At 48.8% G+C, this 19854-nt stretch overlaps 2 protein-coding genes across 10 annotated transcripts in view; one reads left to right on the top strand and one right to left on the bottom strand.

The window, feature by feature from the left end:
• HNRNPM (heterogeneous nuclear ribonucleoprotein M) overlaps positions 1-12034 on the top strand; it is a 48977-nt gene extending 36943 nt beyond the window's left edge. For 3 of the 8 annotated variants that reach the window (XM_006762659.2, XM_006762662.2, XM_015563214.1), the window contains 5 exons: positions 1936-2034; positions 5940-5993; positions 7957-8759; positions 9419-9470; positions 11608-12034. In XM_006762659.2, coding sequence (XP_006762722.1) covers positions 1936-2034; positions 5940-5993; positions 7957-8759; positions 9419-9470; positions 11608-11771 — 1172 coding nt within the window. In that variant the 3' untranslated portion in view covers positions 11772-12034. The remainder of the gene's footprint in view (positions 1-1935; positions 2035-5939; positions 5994-7956; positions 8760-9418; positions 9471-11607) is intronic. The other 5 variants (XM_006762664.2, XM_006762661.2, XM_015563213.1 and 2 more) reach the window with 3 other exon arrangements.
• Positions 12035-13301: 1267 nt separating this feature from the next.
• The window catches only part of PRAM1 (PML-RARA regulated adaptor molecule 1), a 7347-nt gene continuing 794 nt past the window's right edge, over positions 13302-19854 (bottom strand). The window contains exons 2-11 of one of the 2 annotated variants that reach the window (XM_015563209.1): positions 18111-18455; positions 17189-17966; positions 17037-17103; positions 16887-16960; positions 14314-14371; positions 14112-14220; positions 13841-14003; positions 13724-13757; positions 13599-13633; positions 13302-13474 (exon numbers count right to left, since the gene is read on the bottom strand). In XM_015563209.1, the coding sequence (XP_015418695.1) occupies positions 13437-13474; positions 13599-13633; positions 13724-13757; positions 13841-14003; positions 14112-14220; positions 14314-14371; positions 16887-16960; positions 17037-17103; positions 17189-17966; positions 18111-18455 (1701 nt within the window). In that variant the 3' untranslated portion in view covers positions 13302-13436. Of the gene's footprint in view, positions 13475-13598; positions 13634-13723; positions 13758-13840; positions 14004-14111; positions 14221-14313; positions 14372-16886; positions 16961-17036; positions 17104-17188; positions 18456-19854 lie in introns of both variants that reach the window. The other variant, XM_006762657.2, reaches the window with a different exon arrangement.

Genomic DNA, 19854 nt, shown 5'->3' with positions numbered 1-19854 from the left:
CAGGGGACCCCCAGCCCTCTCCGATTGCTGGCTTTGCCCCCCGCCCAGGCCTGATGCCCCCAGCTCCCAATGGTTGCAGGCTCCACCCCTCCCCAGGCCTAATTCCTGGGCCAGAGGCATCAGGCCTGGGCAAGGAGCCGATCAGGCAATCGGAGGGTGATGGGGGGCGACGCCTCTGGCCGAGGCATCAGGCCTGGGCAAGGAGCCGATCAGGCAATCGGAGGGTGATGGGGGGCGACGCCTCTGGCCGAGGCATCAGGCCTGGGCAAGGAGCCGATCAGGCAATCGGAGGGTGATGGGGGGCGACGCCTCTGGCCGAGGCATCAGGCCTGGGCAAGGAGCCGATCAGGCAATCGGAGGGTGATGGGGGGCGACGCCTCTGGCCGAGGCATCAGGCCTGGGCAAGGAGCCGATCAGGCAATCGGAGGGTGATGGGGGGCGACGCCTCTGGCCGAGGCATCAGGCCTGGGCAAGGAGCCGATCAGGCAATCGGAGGGTGATGGGGGGCGACGCCTCTGGCCGAGGCATCAGGCCTGGGCAAGGAGCCGATCAGGCAATCGGAGGGTGATGGGGGGCGACGCCTCTGGCCGAGGCATCAGGCCTGGGCAAGGAGCCGATCAGGCAATCGGAGGGGGCTGGGGGTCCCCTGCCTAGGCATGATTCCTGAGAAAAAAGAACCCTGTTCACTAATGTGCTGAATGTGAACGCCTTTGCCCTGCCCCCCGGCTCTTAGCTCCCCACTGGGTTTCCGATCACTGTCAGTGGCAGGGGGTGGGCCTGCCAGCTTCGACCTTGCCCAGCTCCCATCGCTGGCTCCACCCCTACTTCCTGCTATCACTGGCCAGGGCGGAAAAGGTGCCTGATTCTCCGATCATGGCTGGGGTGCAGGGCAAAGGCGGTGGCCTCGCAGTGCCCAACCCGGGCCTGCGCTGGAGCCCATGCCCAGCTCTGCTGTCCCCACCCCCAAAAATTTAAAAAAGAAAAAGAAAAAAGAACCCTGTTCACTAATGTGCTGAATGTGAACGCCTTTGCCCTGCCCCCCGGCTCTTAGCTCCCCACTGGGTTTCCGATCACTGTCAGTGGCAGGGGGCTTCTTCCTGCTTTCCCTTTCGCCTCCCTGCATTGTGCCTACATATGCAAATTAACCACCACCTTTGTTGGCAGTTAACCGCCATCTTAGTTGGCAGTTAATTTGCATATCGCCCTGATTAGCCAATGAAAAGGGTAGCTGGTCGTACGCCAATTACCATGTTTCTCTTTTACTAGTGTAGATTTATTTATTTATAAATGAATGAATGAATGAATGAATGAATGAATGGCTGTGCTTGTGTATTACAGCAGGGGCTTTTACATTAAGTTTTAGGTTTCAACCTTCGCCTCACCCCTTACCAGGAATGTGACCTTGGTCAAGTTACGAAGTCATTTGAGCCTCAGTTTCTTTGTAAAGGGGCAGAGGTGGTGTAAGGTAATATTGGGGTGGGGGTGGGGGGCTGGTTGTGAGGATTCCATGAAATAGTAGCACACATAAAGCGCAGGGCAGGGCAGGGCAGGGCAGGGCATGTGGCAAGTGCACCAGAAATGGTACCTGCTGCTGCTGGTACATAAACAGGCTCTCTTGCAGCCTATCTTTGACTCAACATGCTCTGCAGTCCCCCAGGTCAGTTACGAGTAGCAGGTGCTTGGTGTGCCCATGTGTGGCTGTAATGGATGTTGTAAATTAGTCCTTCATGGAGTAAGGTAGGTTGCTTTCAGGGATTCACTTGAGGTGACTTTTTTTTTTTAGGAATAAAGGATGAATGTTGGTTTTGTATAGAAAAACTAAATATACTGACTTGGTGGTGGCTGCTGTAGTGTCTATAAGAGTTTTTTGTTTTGTTAATGTCTAAAATATAATGATATTCCTGGAAAGGCCTAGGGTAATATTTTTTTCCACAGAGATGGAGCGTGGCATGGGTGGAGGATTTGAAAGAGACTTTGCCAGAAACGAAATGGGAATGTCTCGAAGCTTTGGAGAGCCCCTTGGCAGAGGAATGGGTAAGAAAGGCCCTGTGGGGCCCCCGTGGTGGCGGGGGTCAGCCCCCTGGAGGTGCAGGAGCACTCTGGTTTTGGAGGTTTTTTCTTAGGCAAAGTCTGCTGGTTTCCTTCCTTAGTCTTCAAAAAAATTGTGTTTTCTAGACCTAGATAAAAAACTTTTGGTCTTTGAATTTTTATTGCTATGTATAGTACTACTTTTAGTCTTTTCTGGTGGCTTCTTTGTCAACATTGGTATGAGATATTTGCTGTCTGTGGGAGTTGAAACTGCTGTACTTACATAACTGGTGCTCTATTATGGTAGAAATTGTCAAGGCCCTGCTAAGTGGAGTGTAGGTCTGCTTAGTCCAGGATGCTGTTCCACTTAGCAAGAATGTTATGGTGTGCTTTCTGATGCCTTTCGATAGAGCTCGGTGAACTAGAGAAGTTTTCTAATGTTGGAAGACCTTAAGTATTGGGCCTGCCTAAATGCAGAGAAACTCATTTTAGTTTTAGTTAAATTACAAAGCAATTTCTTCTTTACTTTTACATGGACATCTCCCCCTGTTTTGAGTTTAGGTTTTTCTGTTATTGTCAGCTTAATTCTCCTTTTTAGTGTGTTGCAAGGAGATTATTTATTCCTGCACTCAGAAGTTTGTTTCTCTCAAAGGTATTTTAGAGCATGGATTTGCCCCTTCTCTAACTCATCTTCACCTGCTTCTCACCGGTGCAGATAAGAGACTGCTAGGTTACAACCTCAAAGCTCTCAGCTTTTGTCTTTATGGGACACTATGGGCTGGGTGTGAGGACTTTAAGTTTTTTGGGGTCTGGTTTGTATGAGCTGAACTCTATTAGACTTTATGGAGGCCCTAGGAAGAGTCATCATTCAGCACATTAGTTGAACAGGGTTCTTTTTTCTTTTTCTTTTTTAAATTTGGGGGCGGGGGGGCAGCAGAGCTGGGCGTGGGCTCCCGCGCAGGCCCAGGTTGGGCGCTGGGAGGCCACCTTATGTTCAGAAGCAGTTTGTATGTTCAGAAGTAGCTCGGTCGGTCTCGGCGACATCTGCAGCCACTGCCACTTCCTCCTCCTCCACAACCCCTCCCCCGCCCCTTTTTTTAATATGTTAATCTTGAGAGAGAGAGAGGAAGGATAGAAAGATAGAAACATCAATTAGCTGCCTCCTGCATGACCCCCACTGGGCACCGAGCTTGTAACATAGGCATGTGCCCTGTCTGGGAATCGAACTGTGACCTCCTGGTTCATAGGTTGACGCTCAACCACCAAGCCACACTGGCCAGGCAAGGCATAATTCTTAATTCTGTACATTATTTTTAGGACCTCGTCTTGGTGTTCTTCATGAAGATCAGGAACTAGTAGAAACTCATTTGGAGTAGATACTGTTGTTGATGGAGACTTGTTTCACTTTTTTCCTGTCTGTGGTTAGGCAACTTAAATGACTTCCTCATATTTTACTAGGCTGGTAGTAAAGACATTCCCCCTCCCCCCATACTTGATATGATTCTAGATTATTCCAGAGCTTTTAGAATTTGGGAGTGAGTTTATAATTTGTATATGACTAGGTCAGTTAAAAGTTTTTTATTTCCATGACTAGCATTGGTTTTGTGTTTAAAATGATAGTGTTTTTAAATTGTTTTAAAATTTATTGTCGTTTGGCCCTACCCGGTTTGGCTCAGTGGATAGAGCGTTGGCCTACAGACTGAAGGGTCCTGGGTTTGATTCTGGTCAAGGGCAGATGCCTGGGTTGTGGGGCTGGATCCCCAGTAGGGGGTGTGCAGGAGGCAGCCAATCAATGATTCTTTCATCTCTCTCCCTCTCCCTTCCTCTTTGAAATCAATAAATAAAAATATATTTTTAAAAATTTATTGTCATTTGGCTACAAATACTAATTTGTGTCTACCTGTGGTGAGAAGAACATGTGATATGTAACTGTTCTTAAGAGCACTTTTTTCTGCTCTGAACCCTTAATCCTTTGCTGCTCTGTGGTGCTTCTGTGATGACACAGTGGATCTGGTGAGGTTACTTCATGTGGCAACAGGAAACTCTTCCTGTCCTGACCTTGATAAAAATACATCTGTGGGTCTTGTTCCTTTTGCTACTTTGGAACCTTTTCTCTGATTGAGTTTGTCATCTGTACTGAAGCCTCCCAAAGTGACAAGAACAAGGCTTTGTCTGGATTTCCTTACTACTACTTATCATCAGACTAAGATAAAAGGTTTTTGTACCAAATAAAATATTTGTTAGGTTTTTAGAGTAGTTACCTGGATTGGTTTTCCAGATTCCGTTCTTGATTTTAATTTTCTGTGTTTATTTGACAGTTCAATTATTTTGGTGCCACTTTCTATAGTGCCTCGCTACTCAGTGTCCCTTTTCTCCTGTCAAGGCAGTTCTTTGTGCAAACAACTGTACTTGATGCTTCAAGGCTATAGATAAATATGTGGTTCTTGACCTTGAAGGAGAGGAGATAGTGCAGCTGAGGAGACAATGCTAAGAGTGGCTCCAATTAGCACTGGAGGTCAGTATATCAAAGTGGCTTAGCAAGGGAGCTGGTAGAGTTGTTGATTCCTGATCCCTTAGACAGCCATGTAAGCACCACACAAAGATGATTTTCTCAGTGTTCGGATTTTAAAAAGCACTGCCCTAGATGGCATGCTGCTGAAAGAGCCCTGGATCTTGAATGGAGGGGCTGGTGTCCAAGGGGGTTCAGCATAGGTAGAAGGTGTGATGGAAGATAGGAGGCTAGACAGTGTCAGGTGTGGAGGCTTGGAGGTGATGGTCTATCTGAGACGGGAAGAACAGATTCAAGTTGGGAGTGAGCAGAGAGACCTGTGAATGAGTGCCCATGAAAAGAATTTGTCCTTTAAATCAGTGGTGGAGCCATTGTGAAGGCTTTTTCCAGAAATGGTTTGATGTAAGTACTGTTTTAGGAAAGTGAGAGTAGGCTTGGGCCTGCTGAGCAGGATCATAGACTTTATGGAAGAATAAGTCCTGTACTGGATTTGCAGACAGGATGGAGGTCTATTATTTTTGGTGTACTTCCTTCCTCTAGCAGGTAGTTGCAGTACTAGAAACAGTTGTGGGATAGGGTTTAATCTCTTTGTGGTCATGGCCATAATACTTGATGTGACCAGTAGCTATTGTCCATGTTACTGAGCTTACTTCAAGACCAGGTTGGGGATGGCACAGTCCAAGTTTCCTCTACATAATGAAAGACTGAGAATAAACTTCTAAAAGTGACCACTAATAATAGCACTCCACAAACTTTGAACTGTTGGCAAGCAAGCAGCAGTGTTTTCTGTCTTAGACGGCTGAATGTGTTGGGGTTTTTAATTTTTTTGAGGATTTGTCTATCACTTAGTCACCCTCACACCCAGCTCCTTCCAGGTGGGGCTGGTGGGCTTAGCTTGCTGAAATCTTTCCATTCACAGCTTGTTAACTAGGTCACATTTCTAGCACTGCATGCACTTGATGCTGGTTTGCAGGGTTTGGGGCTGTAAATGTAGCTTTAGTTTCGCTACGGAATAATATTAACATGCTGATTGGATCTGTGTGGATGAGTGCAGACTTTCGTCTATGAGTACTGAGGGTCTGGACCACTGGCTCCATTTTTGTTCTTCTGACTTTCCAAATTCATTTCATGAGTATACATGGACTTTGCTGGGCACATTCCCAGATGGCTCTACCAACTGGGCCTCACTTTGGAGCTATGTGGGCTCCTCCCATCATGACCCGTTATCAAGGATTTTGCAATTTTCCAGTAAAATGATCTTGTCTATGTGTATTTCTCAACCCCCTGCCCCCACTTTCCTTTTTAAATTTCATAATTAGTAGTATTTCTCTGAAATCTGTAATAAATTTTTATTAACCATAGAGAAGTTTGGCTAATTTTTTTTTCTTCCTGATTTCCTTAGAAATCCTAAGTAATGCACTGAAGAGAGGAGAGATCATTGCAAAGCAGGGAGGAGGTAGGAAACGCTTAGTTTTGCTGTTTTGATTTTTAGACTAGGCTGTTATTACCAGGGATAGTAAAGTGTGGTGGTGAAAAGCATGGGCTCTAAAATAGACTGCCTGCGGGGGCGGGGGGAATCAGCTTCTGCCTACCTGTGTGACATTTGGCAAGTTACTGAATCTCTAATTTTTGTACTATAAAATGTGGATACAATAGTACCTACTACCTCATAGGATTGTTTTGAAGAATAAATGAGTTAATACATGTAAAAGAGTATTTAAGTGCTATGTGAGCTGTGTTTGTCATTGTTATTATAATGTGCTTACATGCTTTGGGGGCTTTTTTGTTTTTAATACTATGAAATTATAAATTCCTGAAAGTATTTTATCTGATTGTAAAAATATGCCACCTAATACATAAAATTGCTTAATAAAATATATGCATATACTCATAACAACTCTGAAAATTATGGGTAAAGTAAATATCTGAAATTTCACTGCCCAGTGATGAATGCTGTAAACATTTTGAAATATATCCTCCCAGTAATACACTTTTTAAAATGCGTACTTAAAACTAAATGTACTATTTTCAACCTGATTTGTCCTCATGGCTCTGAGTGTTTTGGCATTTCCTTGGTGACTCCACTTGCTAGCACTTTCTGTGGTGGGTTGATTCTAGAACTCATTTCTTCCCAGTTCTCTGCCGCTGTTGGTGGTGATGGTGGTGGAGCAGGGGAGATTGGCCTCATTTCTGATGCTCGTGGGCATGCAACCTCCCCTCTTGAAGTCTCTTGCCTTTTTTTATAGTTTCTGAGAAATTTCTACTCTGAAAGTCTAATATTCTTTAAATTGTGCATATATTTTGCCACTTGGTGTTTTGTTATTCACCCAAGGAAACAGGTATGGAGAAGGAGCATGACTCATGCCAGGTCACGATGTTGTTCAGTTAGGGAATCAGTTATAGAAACTGCTAACTTTTCTGTTCTTAACTTACATCTTGTACTGGGCTGCAGGCTCAATTGCCCATTTTCAGAGGCAGGTGGTGATAGTGGTGGTGGTGAAGCTTGAGTGAGAGGCCCCACGAGCTCTGCTTGTGGTAAAGTAGAGGGCAGTGGCCTTGGTGGTGGGAGTCAGATCCTCCGTGTCCAGAGTTGCAAGTGTCACAGGGTCACTGTGCACTGCTAACTGCTAACATGTGTCCAGCTGAACTGTGAGGTATGGATCCTAAGCCTCTTTCAGAATCCACTCTGTGGTGCTATAGGATTCTTTTCCTCCAAAGCCAGCAAGGTTACACACAAGTTGGTTGGCGATTTCTCTGACAGAGTAAGGTTCCCTGGAAGTGGTTGTCTGTGTTCATTTGTACACAGAAGAACCTATGATGGTGTTGGTATTTGTTTTCTTTGCCTCTTCTTGCTTGTATAGCTTTTCTATGCTCTGGAGATGCTAAGGAAATGCAGCCAGATTGGCCACCAGCAGGGCATCTTAAAGAGACAAGTTGGGAGAGGTTAAAGGTGGTGAGTGATTTTGAATTGTCACCATGTAATCCATTACACTGGGTGACCATCTGAGGGTGGGATTTCTGAGCCTCTCCTTGAGCATTTCTCAGTCTCTGGTAGTGGGAAAACTGCAGAGCTCTCAGGAATCAACAGCTGTGTCAAAAAGATTGTCACAACTACTAGCACTTCCAAGGTAACATGGACAACATTGTCAATACAAATCTTCCAGGGTGGGTTTTTTCCTTTTTAAAAATTTTTTTAATGTAAATTTCAACTATGGCACAGAAGTAGGAAGAATGAAGTACTTATTCACTACCCAGCTTTAATAGTTGTCAACATGTGAGGGATATCTAAATGATAAATTATTGCGGGGCTTAGTTTTTGAATTGTGGGTGAGCTTGTGAAGTACCCAGCCCTCTGCACCCAGGTCACCCTGCTGGCACAAGTCCTTGATATCTGCCTGTGTTTTGTGTCCCTCTTTCAGGTGGAGGTGGAGGCAGTGTCCCTGGGATCGAGAGGATGGGCCCCGGCATTGACCGCATTGGGGGTGCTGGCATGGAGCGCATGGGCGCAGGCCTGGGCCATGGCATGGATCGTGTGGGCTCTGAAATTGAGCGTATGGGCCTGGTCATGGACCGCATGGGCTCCGTCGAGCGCATGGGCTCTGGCATCGAGCGCATGGGCCCACTGGGCCTCGACCACATGGCCTCCAGCATCGAGCGCATGGGCCAGACCATGGAGCGCATTGGATCTGGCGTGGAGCGCATGGGTGCCGGCATGGGCTTTGGCCTGGAGCGCATGGCCGCACCCATTGATCGTGTGGGCCAGACCATTGAGCGCATGGGCTCTGGTGTGGAGCGTATGGGCCCTGCCATTGAGCGCATGGGCCTGAGCATGGATCGCATGGTGCCCGCGGGCATGGGGGCTGGCCTGGAGCGTATGGGCCCTGTGATGGATCGCATGGCCACCGGCCTGGAGCGCATGGGCGCCAACAACCTGGAGCGCATGGGCCTGGAGCGAATGGGCGCCAACAGTCTGGAGCGCATGGGCCTGGAGCGCATGGGTGCCAACAGCCTGGAGCGCATGGGTCCTGCCATGGGCCCGGCCCTGGGCGCTGGCATTGAGCGCATGGGCCTGGCCATGGGTGGCGGTGGCAGTGCCAGCTTTGACCGTGCCATCGAGATGGAGCGTGGCAACTTTGGAGGAAGCTTCGCAGGTTCCTTTGGTGGAGCTGGAGGCCATGCTCCTGGGGTGGCCAGAAAGGCCTGCCAGATATTTGTGAGAAATGTAAGTGGATCACCTGGAACCTCTCAATTTATAGGTGCAAAGGAAAGGGGGAGACAGGAAGTCAGCAAGACCAAATGGTGGCCAGTAAAGTCAGAGGTTATGTTCTCTTCAGAAAGGGAGCTGAGTAGCATCGAGCCACCTTGTCACTGTCCCCAAGTTTGATGCTGGTAGGATGAGGAGGGAATATGACAGCTTACAATACTTTCCAGCAAGAATAGTGGGTTCTGTGAACACACTGGACTTCCCTGAGTACTAGATGGAACAGTGAGATGAAGAACTCTAGTTTTCTGATCTCTTGGCTTGAAGAGCCACTAAACCTTGGCCTGACAGTACAGAGGAAAAAATGGTTGGTTGTGAATTATCTGTACCAAATTGACTGCCTTTAGCTACTATTCAGTGGTTCTGTGGCCTGAACCACAGGCAGCTGTGCATTCTGCTCTCTGAATGATGTCCCCATGGACAGAAAAAGCTACAATGGAGTAAACTTGGTGTGCTAGTTTAAAACCTCATTCCAGACCAATTTGTTTTCTGTTGATTGTCTCAGTTGGGAGGTCAGCCAATTTCTCTGTGTAATAGGAAATCTTTTAAGTCACCCTCAGAGATAATGGGAATGTTTATACATTAGGATTTGGTTGAATCACTTTTCCCCCCCCCCCCAGCTCCCATTTGATTTTACATGGAAAATGCTAAAGGACAAATTCAACGAATGTGGTAAGTGTTTGAGAAATGCTTTCTAGATGCTTCCATATGTTGTGGCTTCAGAAATCGTAGCTTGTTGATGATGCATTTAAGTTATGCAGTGAACCTTCCATCCTAGTTTTAAAAGCCACTTTATTTACTCTAGAGGGCTGATGGGACTTGGCCATTTTTCTGCCTATGCAAATATTCAAGCAGGTTGAGTTTCCTTGTATGTGTCAGACACTTTCCCCCTGTGTTTTCATATTACCCTTAATCTTTTTTTTCCATGTTACGGTTTTTGAAAGGAGATAGCATGGCCCCTGTTTTACAGATGATCAGGCAAAGTCACATTCTCAAGCTCATATGGCTTCTAAGTAACAGACCTAAATAAAATGAATACATTTGAGACAAGGTCTCTTTCTACCATAGAACCTACTTGAGTTGTGCTTCAGAGAGCACTTGCCCAGCAGGTCCTGTGAGTGTGGTATTGCCAGGCTCTGGGTATGCAGTAGCTTATATGTGAGTGAAGCTGAAGGTCTGTGATTGTGGTTTTCTGGCACACCAGGCAACCATTCTGGTAGGCTCACTTTTTGGCTGAAAGTAAGTTAAGTTGTCTCTGGGTGACCCCCACCTCCCACCCTACCTGTCCCTTACCCCCACCACTTCAGTTTGTGTGTGTGTGTTTTATTTTTTTTATTTTTATTTTTTTTATATATTTTATTGATTTTTTACAGAGAGGAAGGTAGAGAGATAGTTAGAAACATCGATGAGAGAGAAACATCGATCAGCCACCTCCTGCACACTCCCCACTGGGGATGTGCCCTCAACCCAGGTACATGCCCTTGACCGGAATCGAACCCGGGACCCCTCAGTCCGCAAGCCGACGCTCTATCCACTGAGCCAAACCGGTTTCGGCGTGTTTTATTTTTTAATCCTCACCTGAAGTTATGTTGAGAGAGAAACATCTATCGATTGCCTCCCATATATGTGCCCTGACCAAGAATTAAACCCGCCACCTTTTTGGTGTATGGGATAATGCTTCAACAAATGAGCCATTTGGTTGGGGCAACTTCTGTTCTTTTAACCATGTAAAATGGAGGCCTAGCCCTAAGCCAGAGTCTAGGTGGCTTGCTAGATCAAAGCTTCCTCGGTGTTATTTCCTGTTTCAGTAGTGGCTCATATTTCACCATGATGCTGCTCTCCTGGTTCTTCTCTGGGGTTAGCTATTGAGCCATAGCCTTCCTTCTTGCCCTCTGTCTCTACTCATCAGCTTCCACATTGTAGTAGATACTCTGAAAAGTCAGATTGGATCATGCAAGTCCCCCTGGCCTCATATCTGGAAGTGACCCTGGGCTGACAAGAGAAAAGTTCACTCTCACAAGCCCCTGTACAGCTTGATTCCTTCCTCTTTCATCTCTCCCTCCTGTCCCTGAAACCTGAGTTACAAGTGCTGTTCTCCAGAAGTGCTCTGTTGAGAGCTGTTATCAGCAAGTCCTCTGGTGAACTTAAACTCTGTTTCAGAACTTTCCCAGGAGAAGCCCTCCAGGATGTTGTCCTTTTCTCAGTTAATGGCTCTAGAGTTGTGGTCTCCTAGCACTGGCTACACTGTCATGTCCTTGGCAGTCTCTGAAGTAGAGCCCTGTGTTTCTATGGCTTTTCTCCTGTGCACTTGTTTTCACAGTGCTTGACACATACCTGGATGCTTAATCAGTGCTTGAATGAATGAATATGTGAAAACTGCTAATTATTACACAGCTTATATTTGGATAGTGCAAAAGTATACATCATATTGGTGATGGCTTTGTAAATGTGGTGATTTGGTGTAGTGAAAAACGAAGACTTTGTAAAATTTGCTTATAAATCTGGCCTCACGGCCTCCCCTTTTTTGGCTAACTCTTCAGAGTGTAAAGACCTGCATTTGAAGCTGTCATGGGGCTGGTCAGATTTTTTCCTGTTGGCAGAAGAATGGGAATTGGCCTGGGGGCTATAGAGTTGGGTCCCAGCCACTGTGTTCTGGGCATTCATGCACCAGGGGTGGGGAAGTACTCTACTCTCCCTTTTGACTCAGACCACCGAAATTCACAGGTGATTTGGACTGAGTGGAGCCCACACTGAGGCTGAGATCTGGTTTGCCTGATGAGTTGTGGTTTTTTTCCCTCCCTGTGCCCAGGCCACGTGCTGTATGCGGACATCAAGATGGAGAATGGGAAGTCCAAGGGGTGCGGTGTGGTTAAGTTTGAGTCTCCAGAGGTGGCTGAGAGAGCCTGCCGGATGATGAATGGGATGAAGCTGAGTGGCCGAGAGATTGATGTTCGAATCGATAGAAATGCTTAAGCAGTTGCCTTTTTTAAACATCGATACCAGACCTCTGAATTTGTATTTTTTCTTGTTAACCATTTTAATTTGTTGGCTGGATGTATAAAGATGTTTAAAAAATTCAGTTGCTTTTTGGGGTAATTTGAATTACTTTTTTAATGACTGGGGTTCCATTTGACTGTTTGCATTGAGATTGCAATGTGCGCAATTTTTTTTGTAGTTGTGGCATCTTGTTGACATCAAATATGACTTTGATAATAAATACCAGTTCCTGAAAGCTGCTTGCTTTTGTGTGTGTTGTGGGGCCACCACCCAATATTTGGGGAGCAGGAACCACTCAGTCTCCTTTCTACCTTTGGAGCTGTGAACACCAGGAGTCTCATCCCCATTCTTGCTTGTCTGTGGACCCTGCTCCTTTAGGAATTAACTATGGAAACTTTATCCTGAATGGACTTTAAATCCCTTGTGTTGGTAATGGAGACTTGGCTGTTAGCTGTCCTGTCTCCCTTCTGTGCAGTTTCTTGAAGGGGTACAGGCACTACATTGGGTTCATTTCTAGTTCAGCTTTTGTCTTAGTCTGCTCTGGCTGCTATAACAAAAATACCATAAGCTGGGTGGTTTATAAACAACAAATTGATTTCTCACAATCTGGAGGCTCAGAAGTCCAAGATTAAAACGCCAGCAGTCTCTGTCTGGTGAGAGAGCCAGATCCTGGTTCATAGTGCCTTCTGTTACCTCACATGGTAGAAAGGACAAAAGAGCTTTCTTGGGGATAATAGAGCTAATTGCCTCTCAAATTAGGCATTAGGATTTGGAGAGGGGGTGGGGACCAAATACTCAGTTCATAATAGCTTTCTTTACTAAAACAGACTAAGCAGGGTGTGAGTTTCTGAGCATGTTTAGTCCCATAGAGGTTCAGGCTGAACTTAATACCTGGGCTGTATCAGAACTGGGTCCCCCTGCCCTAGCTGGTTTGGCTCAGTAGATAGGGTATCAGCCTACAGACTGAAGGGTCTCAGGTTTGATTCCAGCCAAGGGCACATGCCTGGGTTGCGGGCTCAATCTCTAGTGTGGGACCTGCAGGAGGCAGCCGATCCATGATTCTCATTGATGTTTCCATCTCTCTCTCCCTCTCCTTTCCTCTCTGAATTCAATAAAAATATATTAAAACAAAACTGGGGTACCACCACCAAAATGTGACCTCGTACATGGGTCCACTTGGGCTAGACAGCTGCTTGCAGCCTGTAAGGAGCAGCAGTTGCCACTTGTCCTGTCTGCATGTGGCGGGGCAGTGTTGGATGTGTCCTGCCTGACTCCCTCTCAATCATGATTGGCAGCTGACACGACTCTGTCACAGGAATTCAAACCTTGAAGTCTATCAGGTTACTAGTTTCCTTGCCACCTTCTCCCCACCACACTTTTCTCCTCGCCTTTATCCCTGAGAGGTGAGAACATGAAGGAGGGGTTCGGCCCCATAGACCCATGAGTGTTTGATCATATCTACACTGTGTGCCTGTCAGGTAGGAAAGAAAAAACAAGAAGCAGTGATCACTTTAAAGAAAGGCTTTATGTGGTTCATGTACATGGTCAGGTGTGAGCCTTGGCAGTTCTGTGGCCTCTAAGCTGGGATCCAGGATTCCTAGGTTAGTGGGTGGTTGTCCTGGGTCCCCACACCTGCAGGCTTTATTGTCCTCGGGGAAATGGTTGGCTTTCTAGAGGGTCTACAGAGGGGAAAGGATGATTTCCAGTGACGACTCATAAGTATCTCCTGGGGAAGTAGGGTGGGGGCTTACCCCTTCCTAAGATGCTGTGGTCCCCGCCAACCCAACCAGCACATCTACATACCCCAGAAGCCAACGTCATCATACACCTCCGTTTCCCTGGTGGAGAGTACAGTTGGGTTAGCAGAGACAGAAGTTACCCCTGGGCCCATCAACACCCACCCCACCCCCAATCACAGCAGCACTCACAAGGGCAGCAGTGCAGTTCTGGGCACATAGCCATCTGCAGAAAGAGCAGGGATGAGTGAATTCTTGGTCTGGCAGTGTAGGGCCTGTCTCCCCAGTCTGCCAGCCCAGCTTACTCACACTTGCCCTTGGTGTCCCGGCACAGCATCTCCTCCTTGTTGGTGAACTCAATCACCTCCAGGATCTCCCCACGTCGGATCCCCAGGTGCTTCCCACCCCCACGCCGTGTCTTGGCATTGGGGTCAATCATCATCTTTGTCTGAATCACGATCTCCCCCTCAAACTGGGGAGGGGCATGTTAGAGCTTTGGCTGTGCTGACCCTCCCTCCCCCAACCCCAGGGGCCTTGGGCAACTGGACTGACCCCAGCCCTCCCAGGGCTCTTGCCACACCTTGAACTTCTTCCGGAACTCCCTCTCAGCTTTCTCTGCCTTCCGGATTTTCTTCAGGGTCTTAGGGTCCATAGGCAACAACTGCTGTGGCTGAGGTGCCTTTTCTTTCCTGGGTCACTCAAGGAATTAGGTGCTTATGAGCACCTCAGGGGTCCCCTTCCACAGCTATCCCAGAGCTCGGCCCCTCCCTGCCCTGTGGTACCTGAGCTCAGGGTCTTCTGGTGGCTTCCTGGGGGGTTGCTGGATAAATGGCACTTCATCTGGGGGCAGTCAGAACACCATATTAGGACAGGGACTATCAGCTTGGCCTCTCTTGACCCTGGTTGCTTGATCTTGAGTGAGCCTTCCCTCTCAGCTTTCAAGACATTCCCCCTTATTCATGTCATTTCCAACTTGCTGATAAGGAAACAAAGGCTCTGGGAGGTAAAATAACCTGCCTAAGTTCACCCAGATGGTAAGTGGTAGAGAGAGAGGATTTAAACGCTTTTGAGGCCATTTCATGTCTGGTGCCTAGAGCAGATTGGGTTGTAGGAATTATGAAATTTAGGTTAAAAATGAGGCAAAAGCATTTCCTGGAGGCAAATTAAGCCTCTAAGAAGGGGCCAAAGGAGTACGGTTCTTGGACTGGCCTGGCTAATGATGAGACTAGACCAGTGGTTGGCAAACTCATTAGTCAACAGAGCCAGATATCAACAGTACAACGATTGAAATTTCTTTTGAGAGCCAAATTTTTTAAACTTAAACTATATAGATAGGTACATTATTATTAACTTAAGTAGGGTACTCCTAAGCTGGCCTTTGCTAAAAACATCCTCAATCTGATTGAGGTATGTTCGCTGAGGTCGACCCCTTCCAACTCTCCCATCCACACTCTTGTATACTTGTTTCAGATAGATGAGTGTGGATGGGAGAGTTAGAAGGGGTTGACCTCAGCGAACGTACCTCAAAACAATGTACCCCCTTCCACCCCCCCGCGCTGCGTCTCCCGTCGCCTGACCTCCCCACCCCACACACACACTTCTTCTAACGCCACTTCTTCAAAATAGACTCGCCCAGGCCGAAAACCGACTGCTGCGCATGGGCCACGAAGTTACAGTCGCACTATGTGCGCGCCCGCACGTGGTTTTTTGTGGAAGAGCCACACTCAAGGGGCCAAAGAGCCGCATGTGGCTTGCGAGCCGTGGTTTGCTGACCACTGAACTAGACTATGAAGGGTCTCCCAGGGTGGGGCAGACTTCCTGGCAAGTGACCAGCCTTCCCGGTAGGAGGCTGTTGGTCATGGAATTGGCTTACAGTGAGAGCCTCATGAACAGGAGAATGAAGGCTCAAGCAGCGCACTGAGAGTATTTGCTTGGTGGTCTTGCCCCTTCAGGCATTGAGCTTGCCTCCAGCCTCTGCCTGATGCTCAGTTGATGGTGCCATCCCACCCAAAATACCCGCTCCAGCTGCTCCTATTTCTTCCAGAGGCTGCCCAGACCAGGAATGGTCACCCAATGGGTGCAGTCTACAAACCCATTGTAGCAGTAGAGTACACCACTGAACACGGGTGTGGGATGGACCTGGTGTACCTGTGACCCAAGCTTGGCAATGTGACCCCAAGCAGGCCCTATGGGGAAAGGCAGGCTCCTGTTTAGATCCTGGGGAAAAGGTGGGCCTGACCTTCAGCTGTGTGAAGATGTGGAGCAGCTATTGCTCTGGGTGGTTGGAGTTGGGGAAGGAGAAGGTGTGGGCCATGCCTGCAAGGCTGCTGGAAGTGGAGTGGCCACAGGCATTCCCTTTCCATGTCTATGTCCCCAACAGTGACCCCTCAGAGCCACATTTAGAGCAGAAGCAGGAGGGGACCTGTCAGAAAGCTCTACTAACTGCTAACAGAGGGCTTTGGTAAGCAGCCCCTGGAGAAAGCTCAGGAGAAGTAGCCACAGAAGCAGCAGATCTGGGTGGGAGGTACTAATGGGGAGGGAGAGGTAGCATCCTAAAGACACCCCTGATGGAAGGTTCCCCGACCGGAGGCAAGGCCTTCCAAAGCCAGGGCAGGGAAGCAGTCTGGAAGCAGGGGACCTGAACTTGTGTGTACTGGCTGTGTAAGCGCAACAAGATACTTCTCAGATCCTCATGCTTCCACATGTGTAAGTGGCATGACATGGCCTTGGGTAGGGGTCTGTGCAGATTCAGTGACACACATGTAAAGTGCTTGTGTGGAAGCACTTTTTGTTTTCACTCAGCGTTGGTGAAGGCATTAAACCTGGTGCTGGGCCGGAGGTGTGGGCCTGCTAGGCTAGCATCCTCCAGAAGCAGAGTTGGAAGAAGGGAGAGAGAAGGGGCCTTGGAACTCAGAGCACTCAGAGAGGTGTCAGGGATATACCACGTCCAGACCCAGGTCCTCAGGCACCTCCGACACAATAGATCTATGAGGGACCTTTCTTTTACCCGACTCAGGGAAGGCTTCACTCTACAACCAGGCCCAAGGCAAGCGCCCTCGCGCCCTCTCGCTCCTGTGTAATACACCGCCAAGTCCTCTTGCCGCTTTTTACCTGACTCTTCCACTTTCACCTGGGCCACCCCCCTGCCCTGGCTACATCATGGCTCTTGGCCTCTATGCTGCCCTTCACTATGCTGTGCTGCCCATCAGGAACTGGTGTGACCTTCCTGAAAGGCCCCTACTCCACCCTGCTTTCTCCCCTGCATTGTCAGGGAACAGAATGGCAGAAAATGCCCTTGCAGCAGATAGGTCCCAGGAGCCCGGGCTGGCTGTGTGCAACCCCGCTGCCAACAAACCTTTGCCCTTGGTGCTGGGGCTGGAGTCTGTCAGGTCCACATCATCGTACAGCTCGTAGATCTCCTCTTGATCCCTGCAAGGGTACCTGAGATAAGGGCCTCTTTCAGGCCCATGACTAGTACCTGTGTCCCCTTATTCTCCACACTCACTTTAGGATAGCCTTAGGCTGTCTGGCCTGGAAGTGGATTCCAGCAGAAGAGCAGGTCTTCTGTAGAGCTGTGGAAAGAGGAGAGCAGGAAGGAGGCAGGCATGGCCAGGGAGCCTCTGCCCCCTTCCTTTCAGCCTGGGGTGCCCGACTCACTTGTGATTGCTGCTGAGGGTCTCTGAAAGCTCTGGACATCCTTGAGGCCCGGGGGAAGCGGGGGTTTGGCAGGTGGAGGTCCCAGGCTGCTGACCGGAGGCAGAGGCCTCTGCCGCGGTGGGTGGCCGGGTCTGAGGCCCAGTCTTGACCCTCCACCATGAAGGAGAAATCCTGACTTCTTTTGCCTCGCGCCAAACCCTGGGCTGAGTGGGAATCTGGTGCTGGAGCCCGCAACAGCCATGGGCAGGGAGCTCTCCGAAACAGAGCCAGGCAGTGGGGGCTTTCTAGAGAGATCCCCAAAGAACTCTGCCTGCCGGGGCTTCTTGGGCAGAGCATTGGTTTCAGGCTGTGAAAACTTGCGGGGGGTCCCCTGGCCCTCCGATTGTGGAAACTTCCTGTGGTATAAGCTGACCTCAGGCTCTGAGGACGTCCTGGGGAGGCTGCTCAGCTTGGGCTTTGGGGGCTTAGAAAGTGCTTTGAATTCAGACTGCTGTGGCCCCTTGGGAAACACACAGACCTCGGGCTCTGAGGACGTCCTGGGGAGGTCACCAGACTCAAGCTGCAGGGCCTTCCTGGGGAGGTTACTCAGCTGAGGTGGTGGGGTCTTTTTTGGGAAGGCACTGAAGTCAGGTTGTGAAAAGTTGGGGTGGGGCTCACTGGGCTCAGGCTTCCAGGGGGGCATCTGAGGCTGCTGGGGCTTTCTGAACTCAAGGGGTGGGGGCTTCTTTGGAAAGTTACTGAACTCGGGCTGTGAGGCCTTCAGGATAGCCTCATTGGACTCAGGCTGCCAGAACTTTCTGGGGAATGTACTGAATTTGGGTTCTGTGGGAGGCCTGATGGGGTTGCTGAGGTCAGGCTGCTGGGGCTTTTGGGCAAGTGCACTGGGCTCCAGCTGTAAGGCCTTCTGAGGGTCCTCACTGACCTCAGGCTGCAGGGGCTTCCTGGGGAGCACAGTGGCCTCGAGCTCTGGGAACTTCTTGTGGAGTTCACTGAACTCAGATTTGGAGGGCTTCTTGGGCAGATGAGTGAGCTTGGGCTGTGGGGGCTTCCGGGGCACTGCAATGAACTCGGGCTGTGGGGGCTTCCTAGACAGATCAGTGAACTCAGGTGGTGAGGGCTTCTTAGAGTGCTCACTGGGCTCAGGCTGTGGAAACTTCTTGAGGAGTTTCTTGAACTCAGGCTTTGGAGATTTGGGGGGGACTTCACTGGTCTCAGGCTGAGAGGCCTGGAATTTTGCTTGAAGGCTCCGGAAGTCCTGATGGCTCCCCTAGGGGACACAGTCAGTCAGGGACTGGTACACACAGGAGTTGTGTAAAGACCAACATGGAGAAACGTGGACATGGTCACAGACACACACCACCCCTTCCTTGTTCTTTTACCCCCATGTCTCCAGTTCCTTCTGTTTTAATTGCAAATTACATCCGGAATCCAACCACTTCTCACTGTCTGCAGCACTGTCACCCATTAGACCAACGGTTCTCAACCTGTGGGTCACGACCCCTTTGGCGGTCAAACAACCCTTTCACAGGGGTCGCCTAAGACCATCCTGCATATCAGATATTTACATTACAATTCATAACAGTAGCAACATTACAGTTATGAAGTAGCAACGAAAGTAATTTTATGGGTGGGTCACAACATGAGGAACTGTGTTTAAAGGGCCAGAGGGTTGAGAACCACTGCATTAGATGCACCTTCCCGTTGCCTCCTCCCTGGACTCCTGCCCACCCTCTGTCTCTGATTAGTATCCCCACAGCAGCCAGAGGGAGCCTGTTAACCCTGAGTCTCCAACCTGCATGGTTTTTCTTTTAGTACCTGACACCATGTATTAAATTTATGTCACTTAGGTTTATTTTTTCCTTTTTCTTTCGTTTTTTGTACTTATATTGTTTTTTAAATGCAGTGACTTGGCTAATTTCATTGCTGTCTTCCCAGTGCCTGGTACACAGTAGGTGCTCAGTAAATATTTGTTGAAATAAAGAACATAGAGGCCACAAAGTCTGGCATATACTCAGTCACATTCAGTCTGATAGTTACAGACTCACAGAGATGGATGCAGAGATACTTGGGAACCTGGAGGCAAATGTGGTGCAGGGTTTCTCACAGTCCCAGATCCCATAGTGATGGTCAGGGACACTCAGTCAATAATGCCATGAGAAATGGTAGGCAGACCTCCACCCTGCCCCCAAGCACGGTCAGGCACTGTGTCATCTATGGCACACACAGTCTGTCCTAGGTATAGTGTTGATCATCCATACCATTGGTTATACACAGACAGATGCACAAACTAGACCAGGCCTGCTCTAATGACAAGTCCCACAAAGGCGGCCCTGCCACAGGCTCCCCGAAACCTGGAATCACCTGGGGTCAAGAAGATTGGGGGAAGAAAGGGAAGGTCAGAAAAGCCTCTCCACCTGGTTATGCTTCACTTTCCTATTCAGAGAATGTGAGAAAAGGCCACTACTCTGGCTTGAAAGGCCTCTGCCAAAGACCCCTACCTGGTGAGTTGGAGCAAGGACTCCCAGGTGACCCACAGGGCCAGGTCATGCCTTGGGTGACTGATTGGGTGGGGGCAAGCAGCGGGTGCCTGACCCACTTTGTCACCCACTGGAAACGCCTGTGCTTACCCTGGGTGTGCTAACCCTACCTCTCCATTCAGGTTGCTG

This window comes from Myotis davidii, unplaced genomic scaffold (genome assembly GCF_000327345.1).
Source record: "Myotis davidii unplaced genomic scaffold, ASM32734v1 scaffold479, whole genome shotgun sequence".
Classification (NCBI taxonomy): Eukaryota; Metazoa; Chordata; class Mammalia; order Chiroptera; family Vespertilionidae; genus Myotis; species Myotis davidii.
Note: the sequence above shows the minus strand (reverse complement) of the source record. Positions and strands in the feature narration are given on the sequence as shown.